The sequence below is a fragment of the Quercus lobata genome, chromosome 11 (assembly GCF_001633185.2).
Source record: "Quercus lobata isolate SW786 chromosome 11, ValleyOak3.0 Primary Assembly, whole genome shotgun sequence".
In the NCBI taxonomy this organism is placed as follows: Eukaryota; Viridiplantae; Streptophyta; class Magnoliopsida; order Fagales; family Fagaceae; genus Quercus; species Quercus lobata.
In genome coordinates, this window is record NC_044914.1 from 1,045,756 (window position 1) to 1,063,187 (window position 17,432).

Genomic DNA, 17,432 nt, shown 5'->3' on the forward strand with positions numbered 1-17,432 from the left:
AGTTGTCAAATTATTATCAATCATCGCCTTATCCCACCAATGACATTATTTATTTTCAATTATTTATAATTTACCACAGTTTTTATTTCCAAAAAAATTGCGAGAAAGATTTGTAGTTTTGACTACTTGTTTCCAATAATGTACCTTGGATAATTTTGAGCCATATTGCACATCATTAGATATTAGCGCATTAAATAATTTTGCACTTACGTGCATAACGTTACAATATATATATATATTATTACTTGGCAACCAGAACCAGAAACCATTGCTCTGTTTTATATGCCATTTCCATAAGTTTTCATCTTCTTTTGCTAATCTAATCTGTGACTGTGAGTGCTCTAATCTTCTTCTTCTTCTTTTTCTTTCGGCACTGCATTGGTTTTTGTGGGAAGAGAAACTTTGTTCTTTTTCACTGTCTTTATATTAATCTGAAAAACGTTTGCAGAGAGAGAGATGGGGTTCACTAAGAAAGAGTTCGAATTTCTGGGTGAGATCGGTGTGGGACCCGACAACCTCGGTGGCTATGTCGATGGTAAATGGAAAGCAACTGGGCCTGTCGTCTCCTCTGTTAATCCTTCAAACAATCAGGTTTTGCCTTACTCATCAGATTTTAGAGAATTTTATTTTATTTTATTTTATTTTATTTTTTCATTATAAATATTGCATATTTAAAGAAATTTATAGGGATGGATTTGAATTCTGGCTGAATATGATATATAGATTTTTATTAGTTACAGATTTTAGTCCTATGGGTTATTTTCTTATTGATCTGTGGGAATCAGTAAGTTTAAGGTTCAGTGGATTGTCCTCATGGAAAAATGGTTATTTATTTATTTGTTTGATAATCCGTTGGAAACATCATAATTTTACCTAATCATTACTGGGTCATGCTTATTATTTTATTGTAGCAGTTTTGTTGAAGGAACACTTGGGCTGAAGTTTTTGTTTTCAGCTTGGGAGGAGGAAATTTTGGTTTTTTTTTTTTTTTTTTTGTATTATTGAATAGAATTGAATTGAGTTTGAGCTTGATTGTCAAACCCGCAATCTCATTGTATTTGTTTGATCATTCAAAAAATGTTCAAAATTAAGAGATAATCCATGAGAATCTTTGTGTTTTTCTTTATGCTTTGTGGGTTATTAGCTATTTCTGTACCATGTTCTGATTCTTTTACATTTGGATCTAGGAAATTGCTAGAGTCACTGAAGCATCTATTGAAGATTATGAGGAGGGAATGAAAGCTTGCAATGAAGCAGCCAAGAAATGGATGAGTGTCAGTTGATTATGTTCTTTGCCAATGACATCAAAACACCTGAAATTGCAGCGTTCAGTTAGGATGCCTGGATATGTTTTGTTTGACAGTTGATGTTTTCTTTCCACAGATCCCTGCACCAAAGAGAGGTGAAATAGTTAGACAGATAGGAGATGCACTAAGAGCTAAATTGGAGTTTCTGGGTAGGCTTTTGTCGCTTGAGATGGGAAAGATACTTCCTGAGGGAATAGGGGAGGTTCAAGTATGATACTATACTATTCATTGGCTAATTTTATTCATTCTGTAGTGTTTTGTTGGACAATGCTGTTACTCTCATTGTTTTTAAGGGCAGGAGGCAAAGGTTGGGGTTGTGCCCTGAGGCATCTTTCTTGAATGTCACTTTTAAGTAGGCCTTGGCCGCTTTTAGGGCTTTATGCTACGGATAAAACTTAGGTACAGTACCTTAGGTGCTGTTCTTTAGGTTTCCATTTTAAGATTTAGCCATGTGTTTACTTAACTAAAAAATACATTCAATTCCATGAAAAAAAATCCACATGGCAAAATTTTAAAATGAAAACCTAAGAAACAGCGCCTAAGTACTGTACATAAGTCTTACTCTTATATTACTATCTAAATTTTATAGATCTGGGGTTGGAAATAGCAATGCCTTATTCTTATTTTGAGTTGTTCTACACCCAACAACTTCTGATTATGTGGTTTACTTAGTAGTTACTTACCCTCTGGTTATTGAATAGGATTTGCTTGCTACTATCGACAGCTTTATATATCTACATAGTTCATAATTTTCTATCTCACTTGTATACATGATTAGGATGAGTAGAGGAACCATGAAGAGTAACTGGGATCAATTCAATAATGTGTGTGTGTGTTTTCATTTAGGATGTGCATTTGTCTGCTTCATTTTTATTTACTTGTTTTTATTATCTTATATCTCTCACCCTCTTTCTCTGTTTTTTAAACTCTATACCTATACAATTAATTGTGTCAATTTCATCCGTCAACTTTCAAAATCAAGTCAATTTTATTGTTAATCAAGTTAATTACCAAGGATAAAATTGACTTGATTTTGAAGCTGGAGAGATGGAATTGACTTGATTTTGAAACTTGAGAGATGAAATTGACTTGATTTTAAAAGTTGAAGGATGAAATTGATGCAATTAATAATTGATGGACTGTGCTTTGAAAGTTGAAGAATGAAACTAACACTATTAAATGTATAAGGAAGAAATTTAAACCGTGAAAAATGTACAGATGCCAAATTTGTAGTTTTGGCTTTTTAAAAATTCTCTTATTGGTGGGCATCCCATGGTCATATGGTGCATAGAGAGTTGAGCTTTTGAGAAAATTTAGTGATCTTCAAGATATTTTTAGATGAACTTATCAGTTAGTGTTTCTTGATCTTTTTTTAACCTTTTTCAGTGACTCTAAAGCTGTATTCCTTAACAGGAAATTATTGATATGTGCGATTATGCTGTTGGTTTAAGCCGGCAACTGAATGGATCTATCATACCTTCCGAACGTAAGCTCATACATCTTCTGATTGCTAATTTGAATGGTTCCATCAATTATAAGACTCTTTGTGATAGCTGAATAAAACTTTTAATAGCTGAGCTTAAATGTTAATTTACCTTTAATGGAGTCTGCAGTTCAAGAATGGTTTTGTTTTAGTATTGTTGTCTCTCTTGAGCTGGTTTCTTTCAAAGATTCTAACTCATATTTTCTGTTTTTCTTTTTCCAGGTCCAGATCATATGATGTTTGAGGTGCAGTACTAAATCAGGCATTGGAATGTGATTATATTGAATATTATGTTAAATTTGACTTTGTTACTCCAAATTAAGGTGAGCATGCTCTAACTGCAGGTGTGGAATCCACTGGGGATAGTGGGTGTAATCACTGCTTTCAACTTCCCATGCGCTGTTCTTGGTGTGTTCTTCTTCTGTCACTGTCACTGAAAAAGTTATCTTAATTTTGTCAATTCATGAAATGATAAGGATCATTTAGAGCTACTCTGTTTAAATAGTTTGACTAATATGGGTCTAGCATCACCATTGGTTCTCTTTGTGTATATTTACCGCCTTTGAGGTATACTATGAGTATAGCATGAGACTGAATAAACTTTGCTGGATCTGATTATTTACTTGTCCAGGTTAGCCATGAATGCAGGGGGCAATTAGCTACTAGTTTACATTGAAAGGATTCATTTAAAGTATAGTTTTCTATATTCCTGATGAATAAAAAAATAGTTTGGATCCTTTTTGCTAATGTGAAAATTTAGTTTTACCTTGATTTTCGAGTTTGCATATCTAGCTATTCTTTGGGTCAGTTTGTCTTGACCTCTATCATTCACGCAAAACAATACTTTTGCCTAGATTTTGAGTTTATTTTTTATCAGGCTATTGGTTGGGTGCATTTGTCTAGCTTTCCCTTTTATATAGTACAGAGTAGATGTAAACTGGCAATGCCTGTCTGCTATAATATGCCATGTTATTTTTTTCAATGTTTTTACAACATAATACAAGATTAACATTTAGATGGATGGATGGGGAATTTTTTTATTGATTAGACATATACTATTTGTGATTGTAAAACTCCATGTCTGTTTAGATGTGAAATTTTTATTCACGTGCCTATGTTATGACACTTGTTTACTGCCTGCCTTTAAGCCATTAATAATTTGTTTTCTCTGACGCTTTAGGGTGGAATGCCTGCATTGCTTTAGTATCTGGTAACTGTGTTGTGTGGTAAGTTATATGTCCAGACTTTAATTTTTTATTTGTAGGTTACTCGCACCCAGTGGGTTTTGATTATTGAACCCATGAGTGCCATTGAGCCAGAGCTCATTGATCTATCTCCTGATTTAAAGGCTTACTTACATTCATTTTACTTATTCTTTCAGCCATGATTTTCTATAATACCAACATATTTTCTTCTGAAATTCAATTGAGAAGATAAATGTTTAGACCACTTTTCTTAGTTTATTCTATTGCATCTTCTGCACTTGAATAATGGCTCAAACTATTTACAACGTTTTATAAGAAAAAAGTTCAGTTAATGATCCTTGTATCATAATTCTAACATGATATCCAAATTTTCCATTGTTGAGTTTTTTTTACTTCTTCATTCTTCAAGATATCACACAGTTTGAATTCCCAACCCCCACCATAAGTGTGTGCTATTGCTACTATTTTTACATGTGCTCCTATTATTGTTGAATCCCCCCTTCCAAAAAAAAAAAACCAAACATGACCAACTTAAATATGATGTTAAGGGCTTTTTTGCCTTTATTTTCTTGAGAAGGGAAGCGCCTGTATTAAACAGGTAGATTGATTGATATATCTAGTACCCTAGTAGTTTATCATAACATTATTTTCTAAAAAAAATCACTTTTCAATATCTTCAGTTCCTTGTCATTTGAGTACCGAAGTATGTTTGATTACATTCCTATTTTACATAGATTACAGGAGTAGTTACTTACCATGCTATGCATGTCAGGAAGGGTGCTCCAACGACTCCATTGATAACTATTGCTGTGACTAAGCTTGTGGCAGAGGTTTTTGAGAAGAACAACTTGCCAGGTGCAATATTCACATCTTTCTGTGGAGGTGCTGAAATTGGTCAAGCAATATCGAAAGATACACGTATAGCACTGGTCTCATTCACTGGAAGCTCAAAGGTAAATTTATGATTTGTTTGTGCCCCTGCCATTAGCATCACTCTTTTATGAATATATTCAAAATAGACATAAAGTTCATCGATTCTTGAAAGTGAAACCATGAGCTTTCTGTGTGAGATGAGTTGAATTGTATATAAAAGTTTTGAACCAAGAAACATATTCTCAGTGGTTGGTACCCATTATGATTTACTAATGCATTTTTTTTAAACAACTGTTGGTGTAAAAGAGCTATTCCTTGCAAAGTCTCATGCATATTAAAACACAAATGATATATATATACACACACACAGTCCTATCTTTGATAAATTGCTATTACATAAAAGAGTAACAAGCATATAGTCAAACCCTGCCTCCCAGGTGCCCATATATGCCACTTATTTAGGGAAATTTTATTATATGTTTAAACCAGTTTTTGGGTCAGTTTTTATCCACATCTTCTTCATCTAAGCATGTCTCCTGCCTTCTGAATTATAGGTAGGTTCAATAGTCCAAAAAACGGTAAATGAAAGGTTTGGCAAATGCTTGCTTGAATTAAGTGGGAACAATGCGATAATTGTCATGGATGATGCCGACATCGACCTAGCTGCGCGTTCTGTTTTGTTTGCAGCTGTTGGTACAGCTGGTCAGCGCTGCACAACATGCCGCAGACTGGTAATATATTTCTGTTTACAATTTAATGACAATTCCAATGTAGTCATAGTTAGCCCTTACAGCAATTATTTTTTTGGTTAGTATCCCTTACGGTAATTTCTTTGCTTACTTTGGGTGTAGTATCTTCATGAAAGCATATACCAGAAGGTATTAGATCAACTAATTGGAGTTTACAAGCAAGTCAAAGTTGGGGACCCCTTGGAGAAAGGAACTCTGGTTGGACCAGTACATACTCGTGCCTCAAGGGACAACTTTGAGAAAGGGATTTCAAACATAAAATCCCAGGCAAGTATTCTGTCCCTTGTAATTGACTATTGCTAGCATCTTCAATCATTTGACCTTATATGATATACTAAAGTGTTTTTGTTCACATAACTACTTGATACTTGTATAATCAGGGAGGGAAAATCCTGGTAGGTGGATCAGTTATAGAATCAGATGGAAATTTTGTGCAGCCGACCATTGTTGAGATCTCCCCTGATGCCTCCATAGTGAAAGAAGAATTGTTTGGTCCTGTTCTGTATGTTATGAAATTCAAGGTAATTTCTTCATGAAATTACATCCATTTGCATGTATGGTTTTGATTGAGATTCTCATCAGATCAAAGTTCTCATTTTGCATTTGAAAACTTGCACAGACTCTAGATGAAGCAATTGAAATGAACAATTCTGTACCACAAGGATTGAGTAGTTCAATCTTCACACGCAAGCCTGAGATTATATTTAAATGGATAGGGTGAGTGCTCATAAAATCGATCTTTACTTTCTGTTTGAAAGACTTATATACTTATACGTTTGAGCTTTGCATGTTTTTATTTATATTGTAGACACCAACAGGTATTTTTAACTAAATTAGTTCGTAAAAGATTGTAACTTATGTTTTGAAGTTCTAATTGCTGATCACTGTTGGAAACTAGAGATGTGTAAAGTTTAATGTTACAAGTTACTTTTCTACTGAGATATTCAACGACAATTATAACCTCATTAAATAGTGTAAGAGAGCATTTTGCATCCAATTCAAAAAATTTCTATGAAATGTAAAAATCTGAAAATATGTACTTATTCTATAATATCTATGTATTATGTATCAATTGTTGATGTATTTAGAGTATTATTGTAGGCCACATGGCAGTGATTGTGGTATAGTGAATGTAAACATACCTACAAATGGAGCTGAAATTGGTGGTGCTTTTGGTGGAGAAAAGGCAACTGGTGGTGGTCGTGAAGCAGGAAGCGACTCTTGGAAGCAATACATGCGACGATCAACATGGTAATATTTTACTGATTGACTTGCTTGGATGTTTGTGCACGACCATTCTCATTCTTCAGTTCAATCTTTTTGTATTTTTCACAATGACCTAACCATTCTTCTTCTTCACAGCACAATCAATTATGGAAGTGAACTACCATTGGCTCAGGGAATTAATTTTGGCTAATAAGTTGGCCTTGCAGTGAGGTATGCTTGCTCTGTCTTCATGATCTAAGTTCAACATGGAGGGTCAGGATACATTCAACAAAATCTGCTTTTGAGGTTGTGCCTCTCCTGCCATTTTTAATGTATTACAAAAAAAAAAAGGAGATTTCAGATGCCTTATGTACTATGTAGAACTGGTCTTATTTCCATTTACAACAAATAAAAGCATTTTAAAATAAATTATCTGAATTTTAGCTGTATTGTTTTGCATAAGTTTTCCTATTGATATCTTCTGCGTTTCCAAAAGGTCTGTGTGGGAAATAAACCAAACATGAAAATGGCCTAGCAGCTGTTTGGGATCCAATGTTATATCACTCTCATTAGTTTGAGTCTCAGATAAGATACTTTTGGTTAACCTCAAGAGTCTTCTCCAATTTTTATTTTTATCAGTTTTTATTTATTTTTATGGTGAGGATAAAAGTCAATATTTTCGTATTAAGCATATAAATTCTGAAGTATATGTATATACATCCATTTGCAACAGTTAACTTTACTTGTAAGGGGTTATCATTGAATTGAAATAAGTAAGCAAAAAAAATAACTTGTGAGAGAGAGAGAGAGTGAAAAAAAAAAAAAAAAAGGCTCTGTCTAACTTGAGGAATAAAGAGAGGGAACAAAGATTTTTTTTATTTATAAAAAACTGCTAAATTTTGAATATGACAAGAAACGCCGAAGAAGAAAAACTACTTCTAAAATTTATCTAAAATTTAGATGTTTTTCAATCTGAAGAAGTTATGTTAGGATGGAGCAGCTTTTTGTTGAGAAGGAACAAAAACCAAACTCAAACTCAAATATGCCCTTTGCTAATAAATCTAATGGCAAATCTGCAGCCCGATCTTGTCCACTGTCAAATAGAAGACAAACTTAGAGCAGTGGTGGAGTTAGGAATTCAGTTTAGGGAGGGCAATGTTGAAAGCAAAATTAATCTAAAAAAAATTAATTGATATTAATAGCAAACTAAATACACAAATGTATTTATTAATGTAATTTGGAGATTAATCTAAATAAATAAAGTTTAAACAATCAATTTTATTTCTTCAAATAAATTATTGTAAAAGTGTTAAAGAGTATTACAATGTACTAGCAATTTTGTATACTCACTGCCTTGAATGCTATTAAAAAATAATGTTGAATTCAACATTTTTTTTCCTCTATTCTTTTAAGCAGTTAAAGGTTGGATTATAGCAAAACAAGATTGATAAAAAAAATTAAAAACTAAAAAATAAGAAAAAGAGTGGAGGCTATAGTTTTAGTGCTATATATGAATATAAGTAGGCCATTTTTTTTTTTTATAAAAAATAATGATTATGTAGAACCCACCAAATGGAGTGTGTATTTTTACAAGTTGACACCGGGAAGTATATAACTAGTAGACAATAAATTAGTGTAAGTGGTCGGCCAAAATGAAAATTGAATGTTCAACAACTATGAAATTTATTGTGAGAAATATTGTATATATTATATAATATTGCTTTGACAATTGCGAAATTTGTTGCGAAATTTTTTTTGTAAATTCATTATTTACCGTTAATAGTTTGGAAACTTGTCAAAATGTTAGAAGCAGAGAAGTCTTCTTATTTATGCTAGGGGCAAAGTTGAGATAGAAAAATTTTGTCAGGGGGCAAAATGCTTTATAGGTATATTATATAGGAGTTTTAGGGGAGGTCAAGGTGGGCAATTGCCCCCTCTCGCCCTCCCCTGGTTCCGCCCTTGATTTGGAGAAGAATCATAGCACTATACTCTTAGTGTATTTAACTAACCATAAAGTTAGGCTACAACTAATGGACAAAGAAAGTGCCTACTAACATAATTAACGACCGTTAGAATTTAGGTTAAAATTGGAAATTTTCGATGCTAAAATATTTTTTTTTTAATACAAGATAGAAATTATATTCTAACTTAATCTAAGTGTATATATGTGTAAAGTTCTCTCCTATAAACTTGAACTCCAGCCCTTACTCCCCACACCTCACAAGTATTTATACTTGTGGGGTGACCATCGTGCCAAGAGTGCGTAGTGGTATGCTAAAACATGTTAAAAACAAGATTTAGTGTTTCTGATAAAAGAAGGTCTAGGGTTCAAATTCTCTCAATCCCATCAATCGAATAAAAAAAAGTTGTGTTTATTCATTGTGAATTAAGTAAAGTAAGGTAATGAACAACGCATCTATTTGAAGATTGCGAGATTTATGAAGACTCTTTCAAGCAATCATCCAAATCAGACAAAAACTTTGCTTGATCATCGGCTTGAGTGAATTTACGTAATTTGTAAGCTTGACTTTCAAACACTTGTGGGCAAAATTGATTGTTTGGAATTTGTTGTTTTGATTATTATTATTATGTAGGGAACTCCCACAAGCAGTGCCTAATTTACAACAGATTATTTCAAGTATTCGGCGGCGTTCTTCTGATATTTCTTTCTACACGTACAAATTCTGCATTCTCTTGCGTCCTTAAGCAACTTTATGGTTACTTGTATTGTATTGTGAGATACTTGAATGTTTCTCCAATATTAGAGGAAGAAGATCAAAATGGTGCGTACTAAATTATGACCCTTTTTGCAATATGGGATAAACTGTTATCTTTGGATTAGAAATACTATGGTCTCAAGTCTTTGAATATTCCAAAATCTCTAATGCAACATGCAAGTTTTTCCACCAATAATGGCCCACTATGTCCATTATTCACAAATCAAAGTTTATGATGTACTATACAGTATACACAAGGACTATTGGATTAAAAAAGACCACAGAGAACAGAACAGAGTATAGAACCAAGATTTCTAGTCTGTTTTCTTAGCACTAATGGTTTTTCCACCAGGACTACATGGCGGCATCCCTTCATGACAGTAAAAATTGCAATTTCTCAACGTCTCAAGACGCATTTATGCACACACAAGTCATCGAAAGAAACTTATCCCTAAGAAAAAAAAAAGTCAGAAAATACCTTTCTAGTATTAGGAATAGATTAATAATGAGTTAGTTTTACCATTTACCCAATTGTTATAGCGAGCTTGAGAGAACATTTTTGAAATTTTATTTTTCCAAACCAAGTAATTTTTAGGTATTCTCGGAGCACGAAGAGCGGTATTCCCTCCTCTTAAATTTATAGTAGATTCCACCATGAATGTGAGAGGAAAAAATACAATTTTTCCATATTTCGGGAGCACCTAAGAATTTTCCTTCCAAATAATGAAAGGTTATAAACATAAGAACTGGCACCAGAAAAAATCAGAATAATAATATACATGCATTGGTGAAGGAAGGAGTTAAAATTGTACCAAACTAAAGGGACAGATTTCCACCAGATGTGTCTTTGGACCTACTACAGAATTATGAGAGAACCACAAAGAAAGTTGCCTAACTTGTACGATGAATGTGGCTTTTGTAATTTTGTATCCATCCTTTTAGTTTTAGGCCCAGGTGGGGGGTCACTGAAATAATATAATTTTCTGTAAGCGAAAAAAGAAATCATATAAATTTCTGTAAGCGAAAAAAACCAATCATGGAATCTAAAACATAATCTGACTCATTGGAGAATGGGAATTGTCTTTTTTGCATACCACGGAAGCATAAGATAGTGGAATATCTTTGAAGAATGGTACAGATAATGCCTTGTAAGAGCATTGTCATCATGTTCTGTAAATATAACATTTTAACACACTAAAAATGCTACTTTATTATTTTAACACACCATTTTATAATATGTTGTAGGAGTGTCAATGTTCGACCCAACCCGCGAACACGACACGAACTCGACACGGGTTTTTTCGGGTTAGGGTTGGACCTTAATGGGTTTGGGTCATAAACGGGTCGACTCGAAAGTGAAACGATAAGAAACGTGTCCTAAGTGGGTCAACCCGCATAACCCGCAATAGACACGTTTGACACGCCAATTTATTTGTGTCAACCCGAAATGACCCACTTAACACAACTTATTTAACTCATTTAACAAATAAATATTTATTTTATTTTAGATTTGTCAAATACCTTTTATATCCAACATATATTTTAAATTTAAAAAGAAAAGTGAGTAATTACAAAAATTTACAAGAAATATAATTGGAAATTGAAACTTTACAGACCCTAGAACTACTAATACTTTTTTTTTTTTTTTTTTTTGCATAGAACTTGCACAAATAAAATTGGATGAGCTTGTGGAAGATGTTATGAATTTGAACATCAACAAAGAATCTATGTATGATAATCGTGGTCATAGTCAGGATTAGTCTACTGTTTACTCAAATTCTTTAAATATTAATACTTAGCATTTGACAAGTTCCAAGAATATTATATATATATATATATATATATTTTAACTATGTTATTTTATTTTTGTTAAACTTAGTTATTTTGAATTTGGGTTGAAGTGTATGCACTTCTTTTAGAGTGTAAAGAACTTATTTTCTAGATGAATATTATATTTTTGTTGAACTATATTATTTTGAATGTGAGTTGAAGACTTGAAGTGTATGCACCGTTTTTTGGGATGTAAAAAAATTTATTTCTAGATGGATGTTATATTTAATATTATGCAGGTTGAAATGGGTTGTGTTACATTCGTGTCAACCTAACACGACTCGTTTATTAAGCGTGTCAAATGGGTTGGGTCAGGTCAATCTGCCTTATTAACAGGTCGGGTTAGGGTTGAAGAATCATGACACGATTATTAAATGGGTCGGGTTAGGGTTGAGCCATTTAGTCGAATACCCCCTACCTTGACACGACACGAACCCGACACGCTAACCCGAATTGACACCCCTAATATGCTGTACATTATATCTTTTATTCTTCAATTTTATACATTAAAATAATATATACAAATATTAAAATAACATTAAAAAACTAACAATATAAAAAAAAAAAAATACAAAATGTGTGGCAGTGAAGTAGTGAATGTGTGGTTGGAAGTGTCGATGAAGGGATATTTTATTTGAGGTGAGAGAGAAAGATGAATAAAAAATAATAAAAACCAAATGCCATTTACATCTCAAAATTTTTTGGCATTTAACACACTTCATGATGGTCTGTTTTTGGTGGTTGGTGTGCCAAATGTCAAATATTTGGCATTTGACACATCTGATGGGAATGCTCTAAAGCTCTAAACCATTGGCTCAAATTGCTGGTTTTTCTTCCAATGCTATACACAAAAAGAAAAAGAGAAAAAAAATTTAATAATCGAGTTAGTAAGGTTTTAGTAGTTTTCATTTTAAACTCACCGTAAATATTACTTTTTTTTTTTTTTTTTTTTACCTACCATCTAAGAAGCATGGACACAAGTATATGAACAGGTATGACAAAGTAACACGACAATTTTTTAAAAAATAGAACTGGATATGGAGTAACTATTAAGTATAGTTTTATTTATAGTTTACATATATTATTACGCATTTATTTTTAGTATAATTTTAAATAAATATCAAATTAAAAGTAATAATGAACAATAAAGCAAATTCATGACTATTAAAAGATATTTAGAATTTAGAATATAATCTAAGAACTCTTCTAAAAAAAAGAATACAGTTCATCAAATAAAAAAGTTCATAAAAAAAAAAAATACAAACCAAGAATAAATATATTTTATTAATTCTCAAATGCATTATTACTGTTTAGTACATGAATGCAAAAGTGTCGAGGCATGTCAAATGTCTAACACACTTACGATACCCCAAATGAAATTTCCATACTTCCTAACTTACTACTAACAATCTATCAGTGTGATTTTTTTTTTTTTTGTTTCAATAAACTTCTTATTTTCTTCAAAGCAGGGGTGGAGCTAGAAATTTATCTTTGGGGGGGCCGATCAAGACTAAATAATCATATTGATTCACAAAAAATATATATGTGTCTATTTATGTATGTATGACTCACTCATCAATGCTCTAATGAATTTTTGTAAAGAGATTGAAGAGAGTTAGTGTAAGACTATGAGAACATTTGCACTGAGTGATGAGTTCTTTTGGAAGAGACCGAAAAGTAGAACATTGGAAAATACATATTAAAAAGAGAAGCTAATAGTAAAAATGAGTAAGCTATAAAACTTATAAAAGTTGTGGGCTTGTTGATGTATTGGGGGAGGAGAGATGGAGGAAAGACTGAAAAAAAGCCAAAGTAATTAAGTAAATATGAATAAAACATGTATTTAAAGACACATGGGAAGCCAGTTAGTTTCATTTGAAGCGACCAGCTCTTACAACAATTTTAGCAGCTATAATAAATTTTTGAGCATTTTTGGGGGCCAAGGCGCCCCATTGTAAAACGTAGCTCCACCCCTGCTTCCAAGTGGACTTTCATTACAGTTTTATCATTTATGCACGAAATAGTGAAATACGAGTCATAGAGACCTGTTTCTTAGATAGGTAAACGACGGAAAATACTTGTACTACTACTACTAAATTACCAATGTAGTGATGGACTTGCATTTCAAGCCAAACAGCTGTCTAGTGAAATAAGAAGAAGGCAAATAGAAATGGGAAAAGAGCAGGACTGTAATGATTTTGCCCTAGGGCAACATCACTCTCAGAGGCCGTAACACTAAACAGTTAACATCATTTTAGATATTTTCTAATTGTCTTTGCCCTTTTGGATGAGAATATTTTTTTTCTTCTATTTTTTTTTTTTTTAAAAAAGGATTAAAATGTTTTTCCCCCTTTCTTTCAGATTAGTTCTTAGATTTTCCAGCATCAAATTGAGACGTTTTTGGTTCTCAAAAAATCTCAATGTTTGCTTTAGTGTATGAAGAATTTTTTTTGTTTTTTTGTTTTTTTTTTTTAGAGGGTTTTAAACTATGGCGTCTGCTCCTGATTATATCTCTTTATCATCAAACCAAGACACCAATCGATTTTTAATGGATGCGAAAATTGAATTACAAATCTCTTATTCAACTATCAAAAACTTTACCAGTTAAGTTAACTGAAACCCACTCTGAAAAATCTTTAAGATGCACACATAAACAAAAATTTAGGTGTGAAGGTACTTAGTGACTGTTTGGATTCAGCTTCTGGCGTCCACGTTTAGCTTTCCATGCGTTTCAGCTCTGTTTTTTTTTTTGGTAGCCGCACTTGTTGACTTTTTGTCTATGAATAGTGCATCCGTGCACTATTCATGGACCCACAAATTACACTTTTCAGCAACTTTTTCATTAAAAATTAGTCCCACGGCACTATTCACACATTTAAAAATTATTTTGCTACAATGTTTTCAGTTTTCAGTTTTCAGTTTCAGCAAAATAAGTTCTATCTAAACAGACCCTTAATTAATATCAAGAAATGTGATGGAGTTGAGGTAGACTTGGACCTAACACGTGATTTTTTTTTTTTTTCTTTTGCTAATAAAGGATACTGATATTAACTAATTGAAAAAGAATAAGGACAAAACCTCTCAAAATACATGGTAATAGAGTCATAAAACAACAGCTAGGTGATATCTATGGAGTATGATATTCTTCAAGACACTAACACATGCGACCCTTAATGTGAGGCTAAACATGATTGAACTATTAGAATTGAATCAGTTGGTCCCGCGGGTAAATCTCTAGATGAACCAAAAAAAGACCTTGGATCTAGTCTAAAACCGACTAGATTCTGTATCAAAAAATGTGTCATATTCGTGGTCAGATTAGAAATATTCTAGGAGTTCACACTTGCCAAACAAAATTTGTTAACTAGACACGTCAAGAAGCTTCTGTCTAGCGGAGACAGTCATGTCATTGTCTTGAAGAATAGATTGTCACATGGTCTTAAACTCGCATGATCAACTACTCCATTCACTATTTAGTCTCCGTGAATTAGAGTGTGAGGACAGTATTAGCTAGTTCTAGATTAGTTGTAGGAATTGAGATATCTTGGGATTTTGATAACTTTAAAATGTGAGAAGAAAATAAAATCTAGTAACACAAACTATTGCATAACTTTTTTGTCACACTTTTTACGTGGTAGAATGTGGTAGAATGTGAGTAATGAAGAAAAATTGATAGATCTTTGAGTAAGTAATAAGCAATCACTCACAATCTGCAATGTCAAAGTTGTGAGAAAAAGTTATTAAACGGTGGATGTGAAAATTTAGATCAGGGAATTTAGATATCTGGAGATTTCAACATCTCACAATTAAAAAAAAAAAAAAAAAAAAAAATTGGCATCTCTAAAAATTTTTGAATTCTCACCTTAATAAATTTCTACCAACCCAACACAAATCAGTGATAAGTATTAAGTACCATGCCCAAAACTGCCTTCTCTCTTTTAGGGAACTTTCTCTGAAATTGCAGTATGCGTCAGCATTTGGTTGCGGTTACCATTTGTGCACTTACCAAAGCCTTATCTGAGTACCTTCCATATAATCCATTTCACACAACTGGCCACACTGAAAATTGACTCAGAACCAACTAATTACACCAAAAATCACGAAAATGATATGCTGTAAGATTCCTTTATTCCGTCTTTCAATCAACACATACAGCCAAGCTCCAACACAATCAAAATTTATTTCAGTCCTCGACCATTTTCTTCTACACAGATTCGGATTGATTGCAAAACAACAACTTACTAGAATCTCATTCTTTCTTTGTATGAAACGAAAAGAGGCTAAAAGTTTGAAATTAATCCAATCAGATATCATGCAAATTTAAAAAGGCAATGGAGCAATTCAATTGCTTTGTCATTGATGTAATTTAACCATACAAGGATTACTCCCTTAGGCCTTAGGCAAGCCAAATTTGTGGACTTGTAGAATTTGAGAAACAGAGAACAAGAACAAACTATAACTCGGAAATTTAGTTTAGAACTGGTCTGTCAATTATATTATATACAAAATGAAAAGTCCAGCAATTTTTTTTTTCTTCTTCGAAAACATATCTCATGAGAATCAGCATACATGTTCCCAAAGCCATACGACTTCGACCAAGAAGCCATGCAAAAATGAAAAAACAGAGGAACTCTGTTTTTCATATTTACCATAAGAAGTTTCAATTATGAATTACCCAATTAACGGGACAGATAAGGGACACAACTTTCAGAGCGTACCAACCCAGAATTACGAACTCCTTCAACAGCATGCAAATCAGAACCTGAACTAGAGCGAAGATGTCTTGGCGAGTCCATGCTTCGCCTGAGAACCCTGCCCATAGCAGAGATGGGGTGCTCTGCTCCTTGTTTTAAAGAGCTAGAACGTAAGGATCTGAATTTCTTGTAGAAACTTATGTGGCGGTTAAGAGCTTCTTCAGTAGAGATAAGCATGTCTGATCTTATCACCTCATCCTTCACCGCCTCCACACATAACCCGCATATCCAGCGGCCTTGGTACCGCTCTTTGATGCGATGAATGTATGCAGGGGTACACTCCTCTGTGAATCCACAAGACTCACATTTTACTGATAAGACTTCAATTGGAGGAGGCCCTGAAGGGACTTTGGTGGTGGGTGAGCGACTCTCTGAACTTGTGATAACCATGGCTCAATACAGAACATTGAACTTTCTATCTCTCCGTTCCTCTCTGTTTCTCAGAGTGTGATATGTTGTGAGGGGCAGAGGAGAGGAAAGAGAGAAACTATCACATTTATATTGTTCATTTGTGTTGTGTGGTTTGTGTCCTGTATGGTAGCGAATAAAAATATTACCATATGGGGTTTTGTGTCATGGATTTCTTACCATCAAACAAGATTTTTACTTGGCTTTTGGATGGAATTTCCTTAAATCCATTGATGGTTCATAAGAGCGTGTTAAATTATACGAGTGATATGACCATTAAATAAATCGTGTGATTAAAAGTTTACATAAATACTCGTTTGAGCCGTCACGTAGTGAGTTGAAGAACTAGTGATAACAAAAATTTGACATATATATATATATATATCTTAACTTTTAAGGTGACAAGGTTTCTCTCTGTCTAAGAAGCTAGTGCCTTGGTCTAACTTCTTTGGCTTTGTAGAATTGGAGTGTCACTTCATTGGAGGTGTGGATTGTATCCTTGGGATAGTAAGGCTATCTCTAGGTTTGTTGGGTTCTCTTTCAGGGGATTGGGAAACAGTTTGTGGGGTAAGTGATCATGGATGAGCTAGCAAACTCTTGGAACCGCCTTACCCTCTCCGAGAGAGAAGGGCCAGGGTGTAGTCTCACTCACGAGGAAACTGTTAAGGAATTTTCCATTGCTGCGAAATTCTTGACAAGGAGAGCTCTCAATGTGGATGTAATAGCTAAAACTTTTACACCATTGTGGAGAGCTAGAAGTGGGTTCAAGATTTAGAAGTTTGAGGACCATAAAATTTTATTCACCTTTGATAACGAAGAGGATGTGGAAAGAATTCTTAGTAGTGAACCATGGAGTTTTGATAAACACCTGGTAGTAATGGAGCGTTATGAAGGTGATAA

The 17,432-nt window shown here is 33.4% G+C and overlaps 2 protein-coding genes across 2 annotated transcripts; one reads left to right on the plus strand and one right to left on the minus strand.

Moving 5' to 3' along the window:
* The first annotated feature begins 221 nt into the window (after window positions 1-221).
* LOC115968409 (aldehyde dehydrogenase family 7 member A1) lies at window positions 222-7,266 on the plus strand. Its single transcript, XM_031087806.1, has 15 exons — window positions 222-332; window positions 449-591; window positions 1,188-1,274; window positions 1,384-1,515; window positions 2,721-2,793; window positions 3,013-3,035; window positions 3,135-3,198; window positions 3,971-4,016; window positions 4,768-4,948; window positions 5,423-5,599; window positions 5,720-5,884; window positions 5,998-6,138; window positions 6,237-6,334; window positions 6,719-6,868; window positions 6,980-7,266. Exons 2-15 carry the CDS (start codon window positions 457-459, stop codon window positions 7,032-7,034), a joined length of 1,527 nt encoding a protein of 508 aa, XP_030943666.1. The 5' UTR covers window positions 222-332; window positions 449-456; the 3' UTR covers window positions 7,035-7,266.
* An 8,262-nt stretch (window positions 7,267-15,528) lies between these two features.
* Window positions 15,529-16,879, minus strand: LOC115968768. The gene has a single exon (XM_031088266.1). It carries the CDS (start codon window positions 16,512-16,514, stop codon window positions 16,050-16,052), a length of 465 nt encoding a protein of 154 aa, XP_030944126.1. The 5' UTR covers window positions 16,515-16,879; the 3' UTR covers window positions 15,529-16,049.
* Between the last annotated feature and the right edge of the window lie 553 nt (window positions 16,880-17,432).

Bases quoted from the DNA above. Each gene is read 5' to 3' on its own strand.
- LOC115968768 (XM_031088266.1), bottom strand. From the start codon at position 16,514: ATGGTTATCACAAGTTCAGAGAGTCGCTCACCCACCACCAAAGTCCCT.
- LOC115968409 (XM_031087806.1), top strand. From the start codon at position 457: ATGGGGTTCACTAAGAAAGAGTTCGAATTTCTGGGTGAGATCGGTGTG. The intron at 2,794-3,012 runs GTAAGCTCATAC...TTCTTTTTCCAG, and splicing joins ATCTATCATACCTTCCGAAC to GTCCAGATCATATGATGTTT. The intron at 6,869-6,979 runs GTAATATTTTAC...TCTTCTTCACAG, and splicing joins TACATGCGACGATCAACATG to CACAATCAATTATGGAAGTG.